Source organism: Psilocybe cubensis (assembly GCF_017499595.1).
Source record: "Psilocybe cubensis strain MGC-MH-2018 chromosome Unknown contig1, whole genome shotgun sequence".
In the NCBI taxonomy this organism is placed as follows: domain Eukaryota; kingdom Fungi; phylum Basidiomycota; class Agaricomycetes; order Agaricales; family Agrocybaceae; genus Psilocybe; species Psilocybe cubensis.
The window spans coordinates 34,613-57,201 of record NW_025952839.1 but is presented as its reverse complement, the minus strand read 5'-3'; the positions used below and the strand labels follow the sequence as shown (position 1 = coordinate 57,201).

At 46.4% G+C, this 22,589-nt stretch overlaps 4 protein-coding genes across 4 annotated transcripts; 2 read left to right on the top strand and 2 right to left on the bottom strand.

The window, feature by feature from the left end:
• Positions 1–2,411: 2,411 nt before the first annotated feature.
• On the top strand, positions 2,412–4,041 carry JR316_0013402 (uncharacterized protein; the record flags this gene model as incomplete). The annotated part of the gene is made up of 7 exons (XM_047899011.1): positions 2,412–2,460; positions 2,523–2,762; positions 2,823–3,024; positions 3,073–3,468; positions 3,538–3,576; positions 3,645–3,707; positions 3,780–4,041. The coding sequence occupies 7 exons, from the start codon at positions 2,412–2,414 to the stop codon at positions 4,039–4,041; spliced, it is 1,251 nt and encodes a 416-aa protein (XP_047741864.1).
• A 6,407-nt stretch (positions 4,042–10,448) lies between these two features.
• On the bottom strand, positions 10,449–11,440 carry JR316_0013401 (uncharacterized protein; the record flags this gene model as incomplete). Its single annotated transcript, XM_047899010.1, has 2 exons — positions 10,449–10,620; positions 10,677–11,440. The coding sequence occupies 2 exons, from the start codon at positions 11,438–11,440 to the stop codon at positions 10,449–10,451; spliced, it is 936 nt and encodes a 311-aa protein (XP_047741863.1).
• A 1,768-nt stretch (positions 11,441–13,208) lies between these two features.
• JR316_0013400 (uncharacterized protein) lies at positions 13,209–14,661 on the bottom strand (the record flags this gene model as incomplete). The annotated part of the gene is made up of 4 exons (XM_047899009.1): positions 13,209–13,385; positions 13,779–13,831; positions 14,338–14,509; positions 14,569–14,661. The coding sequence occupies 4 exons, from the start codon at positions 14,659–14,661 to the stop codon at positions 13,209–13,211; spliced, it is 495 nt and encodes a 164-aa protein (XP_047741862.1).
• Positions 14,662–16,059: 1,398 nt separating this feature from the next.
• On the top strand, positions 16,060–17,978 carry JR316_0013399 (uncharacterized protein; the record flags this gene model as incomplete). Its single annotated transcript, XM_047899008.1, has 8 exons — positions 16,060–16,141; positions 16,203–16,370; positions 16,425–16,616; positions 16,687–16,942; positions 16,995–17,402; positions 17,464–17,502; positions 17,569–17,631; positions 17,705–17,978. 8 exons carry the CDS (start codon positions 16,060–16,062, stop codon positions 17,976–17,978), a joined length of 1,482 nt encoding a protein of 493 aa, XP_047741861.1.
• Between the last annotated feature and the right edge of the window lie 4,611 nt (positions 17,979–22,589).

Here is a 22,589-nt window from a genome sequence, read left to right as displayed (position 1 = left end):
AAAGGCAGAGGACGGCAGGGCTGCTTGACATTAGAGGGTGCAAATTCAGATGTTTTTCATTGCTTGGCCACTTATGTAGCTTGTATCGACCATTACCAACAACATTGTTAGCTTCTATGTATGCGCTTTTGAGAACGCGCAGGCAGATTCTACGCTGAATGTTGTTACACATATCCACAGTGTCGAGAATCATTCCATTGCACTTTATGTCCCAAAGCTGCTAGGGTTGTAATGTGACGGCGAAGGCACGCTAGCTGATTCAGAGCCAAGTAGGTACGTACTGCTACTGCCACTACACCCGGAAGTAAGTAAAGGAGACGGGTGAAATAGAGCTGAGTCGTTAATCGCGGGTTCAATTATAGGACGTGTGGTGAGCTTAACAAGTTTGTGACGTTCTTTCCACTATCCAATCACTAACGTAGACATAAATAAGAGTCGGCGTACTGGTATGGCATGATAACATGATCGAAAAATGGGAGTATCTTTGTGGAACTCTCATGATCTCCAGGACATTGTGGTACAGCTTACTGGCACAGGCAAGCCAGTAAACGACCAGGGAAAACTCTTAAATGTTGAGGTTTAAAGGCAAAAGCTTGACATTAGGGAATCGCTATGCGTCTCCACTGATATTGTATGGTGCAGGCACTTACAGGGTTGGGAAAGTCTGAGCATATAGCTGTCTAGTCGCACGGAATGCACTAATAGATCCCCCTTTGTCCTGCCTGCGACTGCATAAAGCGAGATTGAACTTTTAGTATACCACCACCCATGGCCTGCTGCCCGCAACCACGATAAACCAAACCCTGAATGCAGTGAGTGTGATTACGCGTACGAGTCGCAGTTTCTAGCCCGCAGTAAGAATCCTTAAACTGTTGCTAAACCCATTGTTCCCTTCAATGTCCACATGTCATAGGAGCGGAGTTAGTGGGCCTACGAAAACGAGGGGAGGGTATTGAGGATGATTGGAGGCCCATCTACGTGGTCAAAGGGAGGTAAACAGGATGAAAATACCTTGTATATGCGCCATAAACATGCGCAGGGTGTAAACGAGCCTGTGGGCCAAGTATACAGACAAATGAGGAAAGGCATTTTAAAGAAAAAGATGAAGATTGAGAGTGCAGCTGCCACGGCGACTAGGTTATGTGTGCGCCGTTCGTCAGTGCAATGGGAAGATGAAGGTGACGGGGTTAGCGACACGAAGAAACGTTACGGCCGTGTTTTCTCCGATCCCATCTTCCAGAACATACAAAACCAGAACCAAAAGCAACGCACTCACCGAGATCTTCCTCCTCCTCGATCCCCCTACCGTTGGCTTCCCTCGACCCCCACCCACACTCCACGTCGCAATGACTTCTGCATGTTTCTTGTATTCCTCAAAGAATATGATTCGAGCTGTTTGAAAGCGAGTGATTTACTTTGAACAGTCGTCTTTTGAGTCAGTAACAAGGGGGAGATGGCTGTGGAGGACGATATTGACACATTGTCAATGGACAGGCGCATTGTTTGTCCTTGCTGGTTCAAAAGAAATTTAAACTCCGCGTGTGCGCGTCGGGTGCGCGGCGCGCGCCGACATTACTCCCCGACATGTGGTTCTTGTATAGTTCAGGATAAAGTGTAAATTGAAGTATAAAATGACACATACGTTGATACGGATATTCAACAAGATTAACCACTGTGAAAACGTATGAGATTGAGGTACGTTCCGGTAAGTCATTGTGGTCGTGTTCGTGTTGACGGCCCAACGGCGGAACATCCCTGTTACATGTTTCCTTGCCTATCCAGTTCTTGGAGTCATGAACGGGTGTGCTTGTGTGTCGTAGTCAGAGATGTAAGTTTAAACTACTGCGAGTGTTCCTAATGGTGCGCGGGAAGACCGCTTGTCCCTGCTCATCTGGAATTGTCTTCTGCTGCACTGAGTCACATATGGATAGTATGACATCTTCCTCAGATTCTAGTATGGGATGTTTAATGACAATCCTAGCACATCGAGGTCTGAATAACAGGTACGCCGAGGTAGGGACATCAACCTCGATGTAACAGTGGCTGTATTATAAATAGACCTGTGAGAAATAACACATTAACCAATCGCTTTTTGTGTGTTGGAAATAGGACACGAGGTGGATAATGAAGGGTCATTTCTCTCGGCACGTCAGGGAAATGGTGCGGCCATAGGCACAGACAAACGTCGATTGTGTGTGTTCATGGTGAACAACAGTATTTTATTGCCTAAAGGGTGAAACATCATTTTATACACGAGAAGTTGACGAGTCATCCTGCACTAGCCCAACAAGGGACGAAAACATGAGAAATACCCCTTCACACCGTATCAAAATTGATTCTTTCTTCCTTTCTACATTGTCGCCCCCAACCCAACTCCATACACCACAGGCCATCCACAGACTCTATCCAAGATGGAGAATTTTTCCACTTTTAACTTTTTGTACTCCGGACTCGCCACCGGTAAATATGCTCTTTCCCAGTGATGAAGTTGGCTTTCTTATCGATCACTGACCTCTTCTCAGACAGCACAATGATATTACCACAGAGCGAGCCGTCAATACACTCCTCTTTCAACGAGGCGGATGGAGGACATATATCTGTTATCGACTCTTACGCACCATTTTTCAACACATACACTCAATTTTCTCCAATCAACCCCCAGCAACAAGCATCAACATTGGCATCCACCCTTGATCTCTCACCGCACCCTACAATGGAGCCATCTCCCATGTATTCTTTTCAAAACTTTGAGGCCATCAACCGTAAGAATTGGCATGCTCCATGTTTTCACTTCGGCCTGCTAACCACACATCCGCCAACAGCCTTGTTTAGGTTGTCTCCTGACTTTTCCCCCTCATTGACTTCAGGACGTGTGTCAACTCCGGATCCGTGCAGAATCTTTCCTGAGGATTCATGTACATCTGCAACTTATCCACCGACCTTTTGTCAGGCGCCATCGAGCATGCGCCAATCACAGTCGCTCGAAAACTTTGGTGAATATACATCCGTGGACGTGACTGATGGGTATGTTTATTGGGCTACACTTTGAGCGAAACTAATGTCCTTGTTCAGGCACCTATGCTATCCGCCAACTTCTTCCACGGGGGTAGCCCCTACAAATGTGCAACATGATCGATACGTCAATATCGCTCATGGTGGGATCTGGTTCGCCGACACAGATCCATCCACACAGGTGGCGAAAACCCTTACGAGGGTAGACACGGAAGATAGAAAACAAAAACGACAGTTGCTTCCAACGCTTGAAAGCGTTGAACAACTGGTTTCGTATTATCTCCCTGGGAGTCATGCTAGCCTCCCAGGGAGTTCTAGCAACAGTTTCCACTTCCATATCGGAGAAAAGGAAACACATCATAAAAACGGATCCACGCAGTGGACATCGAACCGCGAAGTGGGCTCCGGGGGCGACCCCGTTGAGCCTTTCGCTGGGCCCACACACAAAGATGGAGGGTATGATATGATGTTTCCTTTTCTCCCCCAGAGTATGAACTGCGGCTAATAACATCTATTGTGATTCAGGATGGCGAACCATCTCTCCGCAACACGGAACGGCGACAGGTACGAGTTTTCCGTTCATCTGGTCAATAAAAACGACAGCGAAACTGACAATGACTGCAAAAAATTAGGCAAGTGTCCACCGCTTCCAGATATACTAGGAAGCGAAGGCTGTCAACGGCGGACAACGATGGGTATGTACAACACACCGTTTTTGCTCTTTCAACAACTGATATTCCATCTCATCCCGTCCCACTCTATTCCAGCAGCAAATCCGCACCTGCCGCAAAACGTCCACGAAAGAGGTCGCCACGGGACCCTCTTCGGGACCAAAAGGCAGGAGAAGGCAGGGTCGCGAGGGCCCTGACGGCCGCACCGACTCGGAGGCCGCATCGCAAGCCGGCCACACCGCGATGCATGGCTGGTGCGGTCTCGGAGGGGCATGTGGTGGTGCATGACCGTGAGCGCCACTCAAAGAAGGGGAAGGAACTCACCTTCCAGGTGATGTCGGCCGTACAAAGGCCATAGGAGGTCAGGGTGTTACCTCACGCTCGACACTTCGACAGCCAACAAAATTTAGTTAGTATTTAATAAAAATGAAACAGAATAGAAATACCTTGGTTGTCACAGAGTTTTTTCCCAAGTTTGAGCATTGTTTGTCTTGAAATGGGTAGGTGGGAGAGCAGCAACATTGTACAATGCTGAAGAGTGAGATAAGAGATCAGATAACACTTTGCGGTCGGGCTAGTACTACCGAGATCATCAAGATGTGCAGTGACCGTGGGATATCTTTCTGCCAACGGCCTTTCGGCACTTCGTAATTAAGGCCTTTTGACCAATATCGATGGATGGGCAGTAAGAAGGAGAATTGAATGATAATAAGACCTATTTGCGTACGTACTACGAGGAATTTCAATTAGTACAACCGGAAAACAGTAGGGGGTAGGGTGAGGAAATTGGTTTGCCTCGGCTTGTGGTAATTCTTGTTAAATCATCTCGTCCTTCTCTTTTCCAGCTATAATGAGCCCATGATGCATTCATACCATTGCGCATACGTTGACACATTGCATTTTTAAAGGGGTGTTATTCTCAATTGTATGGAAGATATAATATTTAAACCCAACTAGGCAGTAAAACACATTTTTATCTAACATTTGATACAGATGCGCCGAGACAGAGACGCACTAAAAACACATCACCACGGAGAAATGAAAATTTAGACAATGTATCCAAGAACACTAGTCCAAGTGTGAGGCGATTGGAATACAAAAAAAATAAATACCAGCCATAATAACAGTGACTGGATGTTGAGAGGGACCTTAGACGTGGCCGTGGCCTTGAGTGGATGCTCGTAAACATGGATAACCCAAACTCACTGTGAATCTCGCTAATCATAATGTAGTACACACATACACACCGATAGGCAGCCAGTGTGTGCTCCGCGAGAAGTGCCTTTCAAATGTATGGAGCACCATTGACAGGCCAGTCAGGATGTATTGAAACAAGCACGGGTGCATGGCAGAAGAATGAAATATAGTGCACACGTCACTATCCACTGGTAAAATTGGCAGCCTAAATGTATAAACAACGCAGGCGGCATATCAACTGTATGGGATGCGTACAATGTGCACATAGACCCCATTCTGGGCCATGATGACTATGTTGTGCGTACCACAATATGCCAATGGAAGGGAAGACTGAGGTAGTGGGGATACCAGCGAAGGGTGATGGTACGCTCGTCTGTTCATCCATTCCATCTACCAGAACATGAGACCAAAAACAACTCACTCACCAACATCAATTCCCCTACACGTTTAAACCTCACTAACTTCCCTCGACCCGCGCGCGCGTTGAGACGAAGAAATGCAGAGGAAAGGTAAAGATAAAGCGTACCCATGGTAGATGTCAATGAAGTCCATAGCAAAGCGTGTATCATCTCCAGAGCGCCCATCATCCGTCCTAGAATTGATTCAGATACTAACCATGATACACATTGTTTCCTTCACCTACTTGTTTGATGTCTTATAAGACGTAGTCACGGTACGGTAGCCTCAACGAACATTTCCCTGGCTTCCCTGAGCTACTCAGAAGCCTGTGGAGTCGCACCGAAACGCCTATACCTCAAAAAATGTGAATCAATTGAAAAATGAAAAGATACGAGTGATTATATGCGGTGTGAAAGCGTTTCCGTTGGGACGGTGATGCAAAATTCTAGCGGCTCCATAGCAGGTAACCAAAACCTTCATGGCTAAAGCGTGTGTAAGCGATATGGGAAGCGGGTGGATGTGATATCGAGGGAATACATTCAGAGAAACCATTTCAGCCACAGAGAATATTCCAGTGCACGGTCAATTCAATGATAAACACTTACCGAAAGTGTAGTATACCGTTCCGCTTCGTAACTTAACTCCTTAGATTCGTTTCCCTGATCACGCTCAGCCGGTAGAATGTAATCGATTCATTTTCAGGGTCGTGATCTTTGTACTGACACAATTTGAGCGTACAAAAGGTGGCACGACGGTGGATAAGGACAACAGGTACCAAAGTTCGAATCATTGTGGGTCTTAGATCAACATAAAGGATTACGCACCAGGTATTCCGCAATGCAATCCTTGTCTCCCATCCCTTTTCATCACGCTCTGTAGGTTGCGGGTACGAGTACGATCATCGCCTAGACGAGAGTGCGCATAAATGTCAAGGAAGAGTAGAGGGCGTAAGAAATGATTGGAACAAGAGGAAAGGGAGAGATAATCGAATGTCTATGAAAGGCTCACCATTACATCCAATCGCCCATAACTCATGTTTCGATGGACTGAGATATCAAGCCCTAAGACAAGCATTCCTTCACGCGAGGCATGCCTTCGATATTGTTCTTGATGTGGTCACGGTCCGGTAGGCTCTGTGGAGTCTTCTTCAATCCGGAGGACGATGTAAAAGATGACATCGAATTACCATCAAGCCCAGGACTTCGAACGGAGGATACGAAGGTGATAACGGGAAGGTGGAGGCGAGGGTTGTCACAGGGGATTGAATGCATCATTGATGGAAGGTGGGATAGCTCCATGAGAAGTGAGTGAAGTGGAAATGAGGGCAAATGCATGCAATGGGAGGCACGATCGTGGTTCCTGAGCTTCATGTAGAATGGCCTCAGATGTTAAAAGTGCTGGGAGACTGAGAGCGAAGTTTTACCATGAGCGTGTTGCCCTATCCAACTCCTGATCCATGTTCTGTGACCGTGTCCAGGTAGTCGGGAAACTCCACTTGTAAGAGCGACTTTACTTGTGTTGTTTTCCATTGATTTGGAAGAGGGACAGATGGCAGTTGAGGACCTTTAAAGAGGCGGATGTCGAATCAAGAGGTGGGGCCAAAAATGAGATAATGATTTACACACCTCTAGCCATGCCACAATACGTCACCGGACCCCTTCTATTTCTCCCAAGATCAACATTTGGCAAATTCAAATCACAAATGAGGTAACCAGCCTAGGGTGCGTAAGGAAGTTGGAACCGTCTAGACGGTTGAACACGAAGGGACGAGAGCGTGAGAACAGGGAGAACTCAGGTTTCAAGAGGAGTTTGAAATCAAAATTTCTTTGTTCGCGCTTCACCCTAATGAACAACGCCAGCGACACGCAAGACAAAGGGAACACATGGATTGGTTAACAGAAGGAGATCGTATATGTTTCCAAGCCGTTTTTTGGTAAGTTGGCGTTCAAAACGGCCATTGACGTTGTCTATGCAAGAATAAATTACTTTGTTTATCAATAAAAGAGGTGAAGGACAGCCAAAATCAAAGCAAATGTATTGCACGATAGTGAGATTCGTCGAGAGTGGCGCTTAGAAGAATCGAGGGGTTATAAAAATGATTTATTGTGAGAGCATAAAGAGATTTTTGTTCATCTTCAGCACAAGAATCTCGCTGCATCCATAGCAAACAAACAGACTTTGTTTTTGCATCAAGTATAAATATTCACCAACCCAATGTGTTATACAACTCGTCAGTCTTTACCCATGCTACTGTGGCAGTGGACAATGCACTCCACGGTGACCACTACGCTTCGATTCACGCAGACTCGTACACTGCGTCTTATCTGTCTATTGCTACATCTTCATGTATGTGTAGCGGGATAGAAGCCCAAGTACGTGGTCTATTGCTTCAAGCATCAATCTGAGTAGTCGAGACTGAATTATTTTATTATGTGAGCAGCATTTATTGCTAGTTCACGCCGTGACCGATGGTGAGTGTCCCAGTCAAGTCGGCCTGGAATGTGCGCAGCTCACGAATGCCATAGCACGCAACCAGGTAGTCTTAGCATGGCTTGAGGAAAAGGGGATTCAGCGCAGTGGTGTGACTACAGGGGATACAGGGGAGTCAACGTGTAGCGTTGCCACAGAACCTCGTGTGGTCTTGGGCTCAACAGAAATTCATTATCAAAGCCGATATTTTAAGAGTCTGACTGTTGGGTCCCCATTTTCGGGGTTGGAGCTATGATCTGTTGCTCTATGAACTGTTGGCAGGTGGGTACTCGTCCCTATTATATTGAAGTTGGATTGCTTATATATACTTTATGTGCTCGTAGAGAATAACACAACCACTACCTGATGGCTGTCCAACGACCTTAAGTTCAAGGCATTTGGATATTATTAGATCAAGGCATTGAATGAGCACCTCGCCGCAGATCGAGGTAAATTGGGGGGACCAAGAGGAAGTAAAGGCAGGATTCCAAGGATTCTAACGACCACATTATGTCCCTAATGGGTTCGTACAGAGGCATTTGATGATGCATAAACACGTGCGTCACCGAAAGAAGTACTGGGACATCACCGACACATTTTGACCGCACAAGAGCAATTGCAGGCTTCAGGGTGGTACCGAAAAAGTAGTTAGTATCCAATGAAAATACAGAGTTTAATGTAAAGAATACATATACCATAGATGTCATTGAATATCTTGATAAGTTTGAGCCCCAATTTAGTGTATTTTGATGTAGATGGAACGACGTAGAGGTCGCGCACAGGGAAAGTTGTCGCAAAGTGATCGGATGAGAGATCACTAAGCGTTGTGGCAGTTTCCACGGCATGCACACAAATTCGCAGTGATGAAGGATACTGCGCATATATGCGTCACAAATTGTGGAATATATGCACAATTTGATAGATGTTTTCAAAGCGGTGCAAAACATTCATGATATTAAATCATACATACATACATTTGACAGATACGCTGCGATGGACATTAACATTGACCTAAAGTCGTTCATGTACTGTGGAGTGTGAGCTAGGGAGATAGATGTCTGCACACGCGATACCATTGTCGTTGCAGTCACCTTCAGCGAGCGCGAGGGTTGATCGACATACATCGCTCTGGAGCCTGATCTAGACAGATAGATGTCAGCACACTCGTTGCCGTCAGCAAACGCAGGCGCTGTCACGGTGGTTTTGCTTCGTCATAGGGGAGGGAGAGGGACCAGCGGGACATTCGTCGAGATATTGGGGACCCGTCGAAATAGAGATGCGTGAGGATGCAGGTGAACAGGGTGTTGACCGATGATTGATGAAGCGGTTACAAAAATGACACACGATAGTTGATTGCGAAGCCGTCAAATATATGCGTCATTCGATGGTTATTTTGCACCGTTCAAATAACTTTCACATACAAATAACAGGACACAACATTTGCAGCCTGGTTCTCCGAGCGTCAAGCATTGTAGTCTACATGGGGGAAGACAAACGACACCGGAAAACACACTACAGCTTCGGCACGCCGTGTACACGTCAACAATAGAGATGGTATAGTGTCCACCCAGAACACGCAGGAAGAGAAGTGATAGCCAGAGGATTGCGGAGAAACAGATAGACGCGCACCGTGTGTTTCTGCAATGTGTACAGCCAGGACACACACCCCTAACCTCGAATTCGTGTTTTGTGGCGAACACACATCCTGTCGACGTTGTGATACATGTAGTCGACTCAAAAGCGAGATTTCAAGCACTGGGCGAATGCATTTCGGAGGTTTTTGACGACGGGAGCATGGAAACGTGAGGAAGGGAGCAAGACCGAGTGCAATGAAGTGGTGCAGGTGGGAGACGAAGGTACTTCGTATATGCGCCATAGCACGCTGGATGACATGTCTCAACAGATGGACATGCGCGGAGGATAATGCACTGACGCCTTACAAAATGTCCAGAGAAGCTGCGCACAGTATACGGAGAGTCGGTGATTGACTTGGTGTAGCTGCTGCGGGGTCTATGTTTCGCGTGCGGCAGCGCGGTGCAGAGTGAGAAAGTGGCGGTTCCGGGTGCAAACGATATCAAAGGGTTGGGAGAGGGGGGAGCGTGGTGGTGGTTGATGTATGCGAGACGGTTGGATGTCAAGCACTCACCGAACTTGACGTCTCAATGCAATCCATCGACCCCTCACCAAAGTCATCCTGCTTCGTAATCCACCAGGTCCCCTGCATTTTTTGACTGCATTTCGAGCTTCTCTTCGTTTCCAATCGTCGTTTGAGTGGCTGGTATAGTACTGAGTGGGGACAGCAATGGAAAAAAGGTACAAGAGCAGCGCGGCGAGTTGTTTGGCCTTGCTGTTGTCAAGCGCATTCAAACTCCGCTTTTCACGCGTCTACAGCACCGCACAGCCGCAGTTACGGCGACGGTATCATTCGCCTCGATCACCCTTCTCTACTTTTTTCCATCAAGCTAATGAAATGTTGTCGTTTGTGTTTTAAGATCTACATTGAAAGTTATGCACCATGAATAGGTCTGCCCTGTTGGTCAAAGTTGCACATGAAAATGGACTGTTCATGTTCTCACGCTCATCACTCAAAATAAAGGAGATAAAATAAAAACAATATATATAATCTAATCAGCCTCCATCGATCCAGTCGATGGACTGATAAGATACTAATTTTAATTCTACGATCCTCTCCAACTCCAATCACCGCTTTTGCCTCTTCCTTTTCCCTACACCCGCCTTGCCCTGGGAGCAAATCTCCTCCCGGGTTCTAAAGCAAGGGTCTCTATCACTTCTATGACCCTGCATTTTTCGCGGCGGCTGTTCAGTCTCCCCACTATCCCCATCTCCGGTTGACCCCCTCATCTCCGAATCCCTGCATAAAAAAACTGTCAGTGTCATGATATCGAGAGATAGAAATCCACAAATTACCTTCCATCTTCGTTTGGGTTCGGTGCCGTCAGAGGCATCTGCTCAACGGGAATATCATTCCCGGAGCCGTGCCTGTGGTGTTGTTCCCGGTGCTGGGAAGTCCTAAATTGTGTGTTTTCTGTCTCTCCGGATGGACGACAGAAAGTGTTTGCATCTTCGTTACCACTGTTTCTCGGTACAGCTATCCTGGACGGCCTATTCGCCACGTTGTAAGGGTGATGTCTGTCTGACGCCGCCTGGCTCCGCATCACGCCCTGTGAACGCTTCTCTCGGGAGCGGCGTGACGTGCGAATGAGAACGGCTGGGTCTACCGTTCCAGTGGCCAGGCTAACCACGACAAGACGGTCCACAATCGACTCGGACTCCTTCGCCACGGAACCAGAGGTTGTACGATGAAAATTGTCATGACGTTGGGACACATCTCCGCTGCCGGATTGTGGAAACCCTAAAAGCACATCTACTGGCGAACGGATGAGGTTGGTGGACTCCTCGCTGGGTGCCGCTTTTCCAACGTCGACGGTATGACTCGAGAACTTTGCATAGTATATCTCCAAGATGTCTCGTGGGGTAGGTCCCACCAACGACAAAATATCAGTCCAAGGTTGGGGGTCATATTTTGACGACGATGTCGCCTGTGGCGCCACTACATATGTTGTGGCACCAGCACCAGAAGAGTTTCCAGCGGATTGGGGTAATCTGGGCGTGCTAACAGGGACACTTTGGGAGGTGTTAACGTGAGCGATGTTAACGTTGAATGTAGACATTGCTGAGTGCTCGAAAATTGAAAGGACAAAGTTCAAGAAAGAGGTAAGATTATGGGTGTCTGGGAATCAGATACCATTGTTCATTCCGTATTATAGGTCTACAAACTACTTCTCAGCACGTTTCTTCCATGAAGGGGCAGTGGCGGGTGTGAATTATAACAGTTACCTGCCTGAGGTCGCATGTCCTCGGTATCAAAGAACTAACCTCAAGGCGCGGAATTCCAGTTCCGTGGAAAGAAATATACATCGTTTTAGTCGCCGCATGTTATCCGGTCATCAGTTGCCATCCTAATCCTTCCGATTGGATGCTGCGCTCGACGGAGGAGTGACTGAGCATGTTCAAGCCACGATGTGTAGAGTTAAATGAAAGGTATGAGGTTCACGTCACCTCGCAAGCGATCCACAGTACAAATTCACTGCTCATATGTGTATTTGAGGTGTGAACAGGACATACAGGGACGGTATGGATGATTGATTAAGTGCAATGTGGTCCGAACAATTGGCAAATTTTGTACCTTGAAACCGAACAGGTGGGAGCGCCTAAAGCGTTACAATATGTTTTTCCACTCACTCTCAGATCTACTTGCGTGCTAAAACCGCCACGTTAATGTTACAGTTCGAAGGTTCAGGCTTAAAACTCGGCTTAACCCATTGGTGGGTCCATGCGCACCTTTAGATCGATGCAAAAGTGTCACAGCTAACAAGGGACGAGTGTCAAGAAGTGAGTAACGAATGAGTATCTTCAACAATGAGCATTGACTGTACTTGAATCCGTCACCGGGGTTGAATCCGCTTTCCGACTTTCAATCAGTTTAGATGGCCTTCTATACTTCAGAGAAAGCATTAACAGGGAGGGGAACCGCAATAGGTAAATTAATAGGATGTGACATTATACTACAAGAAGAGATAATTTACCTTGAAAAGACACACATCATCCCTTGCTCATCAATAAAAACCCAGAGTATAGTCAGTCCAAGTGTCAATATGCATTATACTAACGGTGCTCGCATACAAAAGATACGGTGAATCCGACCATTGACATTCTCTGCCGCCATGCAACTCACAACCTGAAAACCACGTTGAGAAGAGACAAAAATAATTAAATGTCTCTGAGAAGCGCTTACCCCTGCTCGATGCCAGGAAACAAATTTCATTGCTAAATTGTGAGCTTGTGCAATAGAAAGCGGGTGGAAGTGATATCGAGGAAAGGTTCCTGAGAAACCATTTCATTTACAGAGAATATAATACGTACTGAGAGGTTATTATCTCGTTCCACTTTTTGATCAAACACCTTACACTCGTTGCCTGCTCCTTTTCGGACGGTGGAACATTATTGATTTGTTCTCAGCTTCCATTATCTTTGTGTTGACGTGGGTTGAGCAGACAGAAGGGTGGATGATATTGGATTTCGATGGGGACTGAACGGGGAAATTGGTGACAGAATCCGAATGATTATGAGTCCGAGGTCCAAACAGAGTAGCATTTACGTGCCTATAACTATTCCGTCATGCAACACCAGCTTTTTGTCTGTTTTCATCACGTTCTATACGTTGAGTGTGTGAGTTTAAGATACATTGTCTAGGCGAAAGCGTGCATGAACGTAGGAGAATGGTTAATATTGTAAGCAAGGATTCAAACAAGAGGAAAAGCAAAAAGAATCAGATTTTTGTGAGAGACTTACTACAACCTCCAAATGCCCGTGTGTTCCATCCTTCGCTCGACCTAGATCCAAAGCCGGAGCATACATTCAATGTTGTTTGAGACGTGGTCATGTCCTATAGCCTCTGCGGAGTCTTTTCCAATTCTCAGAGTCAACGGTAACAGTGCCGTAGATTTGACCTCGCGTGCCCAGGATTTCGAATAGCAAGGCTGTATCCAGGATGGCGCGAAGGTAATCAAAAGGTCTGGAGACTTGGGGGCGGAGGTTGATATATTGGTGTGAAGGCTGCATTGGTGACGGGATGTTGAGATAGAGGAGGATGGATCGATGAGAAGTGTGGTCAGTGACAACGAGGGTAACGCGGTGTGAAGGGACATACCGTTGCTGTGTATGAGCTACCTCGGATGTTAACAGTACGGGGGAACGGATAGTAAACTACTTACCAAGAGCATGTGCGTCGACATTGGTGAATGCCCATCAGCTATTTGTAAGATAAATGTCTGTGAGAAGCGTTTACCCATGCTCGATAGAGTGAATATTCAAGTGCGCTACCTCCCTATAGCGTCCTTGAGCCGCCTTAAGATTGATTGAGATACCAATCGTGATACACATGGTTCCTTCACCTACTGTGTTTGATATTGTATGAGACGAAGTCACGATACGGTGGCGTCAACGTACACTTTTGTGGATTCCCCGAGCTGCTATGGTATCGTGTGGTCGGACCAAAGTGGCTATACTTCAGGAATATGAGAATTAATCGTGAATCAAAAAGAGACGATTGCTTATATGCGGGTGTGCGTGCGCGTCTGGGGGGATAGTGATATGAAATTGGAGCGGCTTGATACCTGGAAACGAAACTTCATTGCTAAATCGTGAGCTAGGGAGATAGAAAGCGGGTGGCATTGGTGTTGAGGGAGCGTTCCAGAGCAACAGTTGCATCAAGAGCTATTGACATGGTTTGAGCGGGCACAATGGTGGATGACGATGGATGTCAATGAGGACTGAGTGACGAAACCGGCGACAAAATTTGAATCATTATGAATCAGAGATACCCATGGAGTATCAATTACGCACCTCTACCCATTCTGTAATGCACCACCGGTTTATTATCTCTTTTCATTACGTTGCATACGTTGAGAGCGTGAGTTTGAGATACGTCGGCCAGACGCGAGCGTACATGAACGTCAAGGAAGGATTGAGGGCATAAGAAAGGATTGAATCATAAGGAAAGGCTTACCATCACCTCTAACTGCCCATATCCCATCCGTCATTGGACTGGGATCCAACCCTAAGACACATTCCTTCACGTGCGGCATACTACCTTCGATGTCGGTTGAAATGTTGACGCGTCCAGTAACTTCTGCAAGGTCTTCGAGGCTCTCAGAGCTGACAAAAAGGGTGTCGTAGAGCTAAACTCATTCACGGAACCTTGAATACGGAGGCTGGTTCCAGGGCAATATGAAGGTACCCGAATGTTTGGAGGTGGGGGTCGGTATAGTGGAGTGAAGGCATCATTGACGATGCGATGACTAAAAGGTGGAGAAGGGATGTGGGAAGTCATGACGAGGGAAAGGGGATGTAAAGGAGGACTCCATCTCTGTGCGTGCATGTTAATAGCATGGGGGGACTGAAAGCAAACCACTGACGAGGAGTGTGTTCCCGGGCCCTATCTAACTTCCGACAGTTTTCGGCTTACCGTGTCGAGATGGGGGAAGACGTGTCAGCTAGTTGTAAGCTCCAACGTGTTTGGGTTGTTGTCCATCGATCAGCAAGAGTAATCGATGACGGTCAAAGGGGACCAAGGGGCAGAGAGCAAAGTCGAATCATTGGGTGGGGACGAAACTGAGATGTTGATGCACGTACCCGTAACTATGCCATGAGGTGTCACCATATTCCCTTTCTACTTCTGCACAGATGTTCCTCTAGCGAATGCGAGTCTCAGATAAAGTAACCAATCGAGAATGCCCATGGAATTTGGAGAACACGAAGGGACGAGAGCGTGAGAAAAGGAAGAACTAGCCATCAGCCGAAGACACGAAATACAGACTGAAAAAATCAAGCGTCCGTGGAACGACTCCAGGTATTGCCAAAGGATTGAACTGGAGTTGTAAAATGGTGATTGGGGTATGTGCGTATGTACACGGGAGCCTGTGGGCTACAGGAAACGGTGCAAAAGTAAGTTTTCTACAGCGTTGTCAAACTTTTTGTCTACCACCCCTTCCGCTCACAGATTTATTCTGATTGGCTAACAACCCTCCCTGCTTCTTTGCTATATGTGCGCAAAATTTGTCATGCATGTTGACAGTCCTGACACTGATGCAGGACGACCCATATTCATCTGCGGTCGTGTTCCTCACCTGATGCCATTCATGTAAAAAGGGAGGGGTTGTTTGGGTATGTAAACTACTGAGTAGCGCCGTCGATTCAGAAAGCGAGTACCCATGAGAGTGCGCGGAAAGACTGTACACCATCTCTATACCGGATTGGTTGTTTGATTCACATATATTGTGGTGGAATGCGCACGGATGGTATCCCCTATCACTTCTCTTTCGGGTGAATGGTTTAAGGTCCGACTAATTGGTTAAACGCGAGGTAGGAACATCAACCTCGATGTAACCAGTGGCTATGTATTATAAATAGATCTATTAGTATGAGAAGTAACATATCAACCAATCACATCTTGTGTGGTGGAAATAGGTGGATGACAGGTCATTTCTCTGGGAACGTCAGGGAAATGATGCGGCTATAAGATTAGAACCGCGTCGATTGTGTGTGTTCATGGGGAAACAGTTATTTTATTGCCTAAAAGGTTTGCAACATCATTTTATACACGAGGAATCGAGGAGTCATCCTGCACTAGCCCTGCAAGAGCCGAAAACATGAGAAATACTTCATTGACCCGTACCATACCATTCTTCCCCCCCTCCTACTTTGGTACCCCAAGCCAGTATACTCAAACATGGATTCCAGCAATGTATTTGACTACTCTTTCGTCGATTATTCTTTGGACTACAATCTTTCGTTCTCTGAGATGTTGGCTGGTGGGTAATCTCCCTATCATATTTGACTTGGATTTCTAATCAATATGTGATCTGCGCTCAGAAGATCCACAAGTGGTACTTGAAGACCATCCCTCAACAGATGCTATTACCGACAGCATTACGGGCCCTCCAAGCGCCATGCCCTCATTGTCAATACACTTGGAAATTCCCATAGAACATGGCATCGAACCGTATTTATCTCCTGATTCAACTTCAGCAGACATGAGCAGTAAGAAATGGGAACATTTGTTTTCACAACAAAGTACTGACCATAATCTTTAAGAAGCAATGTTGAAATCAATACCAGATATGCGTACCACAACAAACGCAGCGTTAGCGTCAACTCAGGCTCCCAAATTACACACTCCATTCAACACCTCTCCAAAATCATCTTCGTTATGCCATCAAATTAACGAGGAGCCTGCCATGGCATCATCATCAATGTATCAATCGCAAGCCTTGGATGATCCGAGCTGTAAGAACCGAGATGCCCCATATTTGAGACTTCAGGCTAACAACGGCTTCCGTGTTGTTCTCATCAATAGATCTAGGCTTTTCGTCTGCTCCGGAGGGTTTCAACTTTGTCGATCCCGCTAACCAGCTTTCTATGTCAGGTGCAGGCATCATTCCGACTAGACCGCTTGTCTCAAGGAACTCCTCACTGAATAAAATTATACCTCGTTCTGAGGGCATATTCCCTACGTCAACGCGCATCAATACCCCTCCTCAGGCATCAAGCAGTAATCAAGCTCCGTCTTTCAGAAATCCTGAGGCATGTCAATTTGTTGATCAGAATGAAAGGTATGTCTTGCATTGCAGGGCTCAGATTGGCCTCAGAACTCATTGTCCTCAGGTACTTGAGTGAGCCCTCCACCACCTCCACGAGTGCTGCGTCCGAACCTGGGAAGCAAAACCGCTATATTGACATCATTCATGGCGGAATCTGGTTCATTAATCCAGAACTACCAGCACAGGCGACACACGCCCTCACTAGGGTGCACACCGAAGATGACAAACGAAGACAGCAGTTTCTTCCAACCCTTGAAAATGTTGACCAACTGGTTTCCTATTATCAGCATGGAAGCCATGCCAACATCCCAAGGAGCGCTACCGACAGTTTCCACTCCAATATCGGAGAAACGGAAACAAATTATCAATCAAGATCCATCAAGATGACATTGAACCGTGAAGAGGGCTCCGGGGGTAACCCCGTCGAGTCTCTTGCAAAGCTCAGACACGGCAATGGAGGGTATGATATATTGTTTCCTTTTCTCATCGTCAGAGTGTGAAACCGTATCTGACACTTCTTTTCGATTATGTAGAATGACCAATCATTGCACAGAAACACAGAATGGCGACAGGTACGAGTCAACCCATTGTCTAGTCAACGAACACAACAAAAAACTGACCGTACCTTTTGAAATTAGTCAAGTCGCCACCGCTTCCAGATATACACGGAAGCGAAGACTGTCGACGGCAAACGGAGATAGGTATGTACAACACACCTTTCATTGATTTTCTCAGTATTTAATATTTCATCTCCTTGCTTCTTCTTTTACCCAGGGGCGAATCCGCCTCAGCCCTCAAACGTCCACGAGCAGGCTCACCACTGGTACGTGGGAGTGGAGCGAGCAGCTCGGCGCAGACCGAGGGGAGTGTGAGCAGGGTCGCAGCGACCCTGACGGCCGCACCGAGACCCCAGTTGCAGCCAGCACAACCACGGTGTCTCGCTGAAGGGTTCTCGCAAGGGCGCTTGGTGATTGAGAAGCGTGAGCGCCACAGAAAAAAGGATGGAGGACTCACTTTCCAGGTGATGAGGCCCACACATGAACCATAGGAGTTTTAGGGTTTAGGGTTTAGGGTTTAGGGTTTAGGGTTTAGGGTTTAGGGTTTAGGGGGGGAGCGAGCACCGAGCGAAGCGAGGTGCGAGCGACTAGTTTAAACTGGGAGTTAAAATGGAAAGAAGCCAGAGGGCTGTTGATTGTTATCAGCAGCCAGCCCTTTCGTCTTTATAGACTCTTCAGTGGCTATTCTTAGAAGGAATGTTCTGGAACATCCGATGACAGCGCGTGAAGTGATGCTGCGCAGCTGTCATGTATCTTACCGACTATCACAAATCTGTCAATGTTTATTGTCAAGTTAGACAGATCTCTGATGAACAGAGTGTCACGGGTCAATGTGGCATATGGTAACCTGTCAAAAGTGGATCCAACACTTTTGTTCTTTGACATCGTGGGTTATTGACTGTGATGTGAATCACATGGATATAGAAAACTCTGGTTACGTGGCTCCGAGTAACCGCGACATGGGAATATTCACATGTCTAGAGTATAAATAGCTTACCTGGGTCCTTACCTAACAATCAAACAATAGACTGATTGATTGTTGTGAATCTTAATTGGACAGTTCATGATCTGGTCCATCAAAAATGTTTCCACGGTACTAAGGAACTTTTCCCGAAGTACTAAGTAACTTTTCCCATGTACTAAATTAGATCCGGCCCTTCACAATCACATGCCGTTCGGAAGTTCACACGCCTACCTTACTTCCTACTAAGGTTAGACTTAGTTAGCTTAGGGTTGGGGTTAGGTTAGGGCTTAGGGTTTAGGGTTTAGGGTTTAGGTTTAGGTTTAGCTATTCAATCCAATGTGTTGCTTGTAAGTAGATGTTTGTTACTTTATAGCAAGGAATACTTACGGTTAGGGTTTTTTTCTAATGCTTTACGCCTTAAGCGCTAGTATTCTTTTCATCGGTTGTAAGATTTGGATATTCTGCCGAATTCTGGATGTTCCCTCTCTTGTGAGATTGAACGTCTATGAAGTATTATCTCGTTATCACTTTCGATACTTATCTGCTCAGCAGCTTCAACTAAAGCAGAATGATAAGTTTCATTAACGTTTTGAGTTTCGGGAACAACACCACCTTTTTCAGCGATGTCTTCATCCAGTTTACGAAAGACTGTTTTCTTCCACACATTTGCAAGGTCGAAAAGATTAGTATTGCGTTTTCGCGATACTATCCAACGACTTCCGAGTAGTCCTATCTTCCTCAAATCCGGTACGAACTCAGTTTCTCCGTCCACGAGGATCTGTGTGAACAGCTCCGGGCGAACATCATCGAGGTCGTGAACGTAATTTGGATCTGGTTTGATAAGGGGTCTGGACGAGTCTGCACTATACAAACCTTTCTCGGCATGTTCATACCATGCCGACCAGTACTCGGTAACAGTTTTTCCAAGTTCAGCAGCTGAAAACCAATTCCATACCTGATCAAATCTGGTTTTAAGTACAAGAATGGATTCGTCGTGCTCTGCGACTCGTAAAGCGAATCGCTTTTCCCAACGTTCTTGTATATTCTTCTTACACCAAGATATGACTAGGTTTTCGGGATAACCGCGCATCAAATAGAGAGCGTTAAGGTCTCTAATTGCTCCGATGTAGATTTCCTTGGTACTACATAGCACGGCTAACCTGGATAACTCTCCAATGTAGACGCCACGTTTGACGTCCAAAGGATGATGTGATACCCATGGAACTCGTTCTCGGTTGTTTCCTGTCTTGACAAAAGGCTTCCAATGAAGTTTTCCAGACTCCTTGAATATGAAAGCATCGAGAAATTGACATCCCGACGAGGAAACAGCCCATTCGATAACACAACCATCGAACTTTATTGTTTCTTTAATAAGATTAAGTGCAAGTGCTTCGGACTCGGCGTAAACAATTGCGAAACAATCGTCGATGTACCTTCCATAGAAGGCCACGTTTGGGTGGTCCAAGATTTTTGACTTTATTTCAAAATGGGCTCCAAAGAGGTTAGCAAGGTCCGGAGAATCCGCGACGCCCATTGCGAGGCCATTTTTTTGTCTAAAATATCTAGACCCATGTTGTGTTATTAATTGCGTATTGCCAATCTCGATAGCACGTTTAAAGATGCCCAATTTAACCAAGTTATTTTCTAACGAATTTGGATTAATATGGGCTAATGCAGTGTTTTCTTCCGAAGCGTTGAGTAACCATTCCTCGTACATACTACAAACGATTTCGATGCACGAGTCCAACGGAATATTGGGATAGAAAGCAACTACATCTCCAGTGACAAAATACCATTGTCTATTGGAGTCTATACGCAATTGGCTTAATCTCGTAAAGAGATCCTTCGTTCCGTGTATGATTGAAGGAGTCGATTTAATAATCGGCTTAAGCTCTTTTGATACGAACTTGGCTGCAGGATTAAATACTACAGAGTGACACGGAATTATGGGCCTAAATCCAGTAGGTTTTTTATGGATTTTAGGTATACCATGAAATTGAGGATACTTGAACGATGATCCGTCTTCCGGTACATTTGATAGAAAAAATCGAGACAACCCAAGTTCAAATAGAAACAGATGTTCATCTTCGACAGTACGTGCGAGCGTTTGCATCTGAATCATTTTGCTCTTCATAACTTCTTGAGCAACTTCGAATTCTAACTCTTCGTAGTTGCGTTCATCTTCAAGAAGATTGAGCTCATTCCTTATTATCCAGTCGCGTTCAGACACCGCGAGGCCAAGATTCTTATCTGTCATCGTAATAACATAGTTGTTATCGATAAGAAACTTACGGATCTTGTCCCTTTTAGGAGAGAACGCGTGCTTTCGCATCTCCGTGAGGGCTTCTTCCGGGATACTTGCGATCGTGCGTTGCACGTACCGACGTCCCATCGAAAGGCCAAGTTCCATATATTGCGGTAATACAGGAGGTTTTTCTTTTTTCTTAGAACTTACTCCATAATCTGGATCAAAAGGTTTATTCATGCCTTCCTTAAACAAAAAATAGATACGCCATCTTATTCTTCGTTGAAAATCATTCCATGCTTGCATGATCAGACTTTTAGAAGGCAGTGTGAAAAACATATAATTTAGTCCGAGAGAGAGATCGTTTGCTACATCAACAGGGACAGAAACACCAGGACTACAATGTACACTACTACGATACTGGCCAGCCAACAAGAATGAAATTGGAGTATGTAAGTGTACGAAAGAAACCGCGTCTGTTTTAGTCATGGTGAGTATATCGTCAGGAATAGAGTTGGGGAAGGCGGGTCTCACCGACGTAAATGATGCTACAGTAGACCGCGCGTCTAGGCTCTTGCCTTTCCCTTTCCCTTTGGATCGTTGTTCTTGACGGGAGCTCTCCCCTTCCCTTTCTTCTTGTTGTCGACCTTGTTGGAAGCCTTGGTTTGGGGCTTCCTCTGCGAAGGCATCGACGACGACTTGGGTTTCGAAGGGCCAGCTTTCCTGGCCTGAGGTTGAGGAGCCTTGGACGAATTCTGGCCAGACAAAGTCTGGGTAATTAGAGTAATAATTAGTGTCCAGAATTATGGGTGAAGGGTTACGAAAACTTGCCTTCTTGCCCACAGATCCAAGGTTGAGCTTTTTGAGACGTGCATTCAAGCCCTTATCAATAAGGGATTGAATCGACGGACCTGGTTTGGTCGCGTCGGCCATCTCGACATCGGCTGTTGCCGCAGTCGTCCGCTTTTTCTCAATCTTAATTGCCAAGGCGCGGTGGCGCATGTTGACAATTTGTTTGATATGAGAAAAGATCGCCGGCAGTATAGTTTGCAGCGCACTGCATTCGGCTTTCTTTTGCGGAGACACTACCCACTCTGCTATACGTCGGACTCCCTTGTTGTCTGTAGAGAAAACAGGGAGCTTGTAGCTGGATTTGCGATCATCGTAAGTTGCCTTAACGATGAGGGCAGCAGCTTCGTAGCAAGAGTTGAGTGCGCATTTATCATCCCAAAAGGCCAGCTCATCCTTTTTCGCCTGAATGGCGCCGTCGTTAATCGCCTTTTGGAAGACGTCACGAGCGGTAGAGAACGTAGTGGAGACTCGAAGAGCCTCCGCTGACCCGGCATCCGCGAATTCCTTCGTGAGTTGGAACTCGGGCGCCTTCACCTTAAGGCGATTGGGCGTGTTGCCTGCGCTAACGGCAGATTCAAGGCGCTCGAGGCTAGCCTTGACTGTTTCTCTCTTATCGCACCACGATGCGAGGTTGAGAAGAAACTCCCTGAGGGCAGCACGATAGTCAAAAAAGACGCAGTCTATGACTTGGTCAACGGAGCGGCACTCAGCTATTTTTTTGATGACCACAGTGGCCAGCTCGTCGATCAGAGCGTTATGGCGGCCTGCTTCATCGTTGACGCCGAAGACGGTGTTGTTGACGACGGCCTGGGTGAGTGCGTCCAGGGTGGGGGACATGGCACGAGAGAAAGCAGCAGAGTATTGGGATGACATAGTGGCTGATGGGTGATAGCAAAGTCGTTGGGTTTAGGGGGGGAGCGAGCACCGAGCGAAGCGAGGTGCGAGCGACTAGTTTAAACTGGGAGTTAAAATGGAAAGAAGCCAGAGGGCTGTTGATTGTTATCAGCAGCCAGCCCTTTCGTCTTTATAGACTCTTCAGTG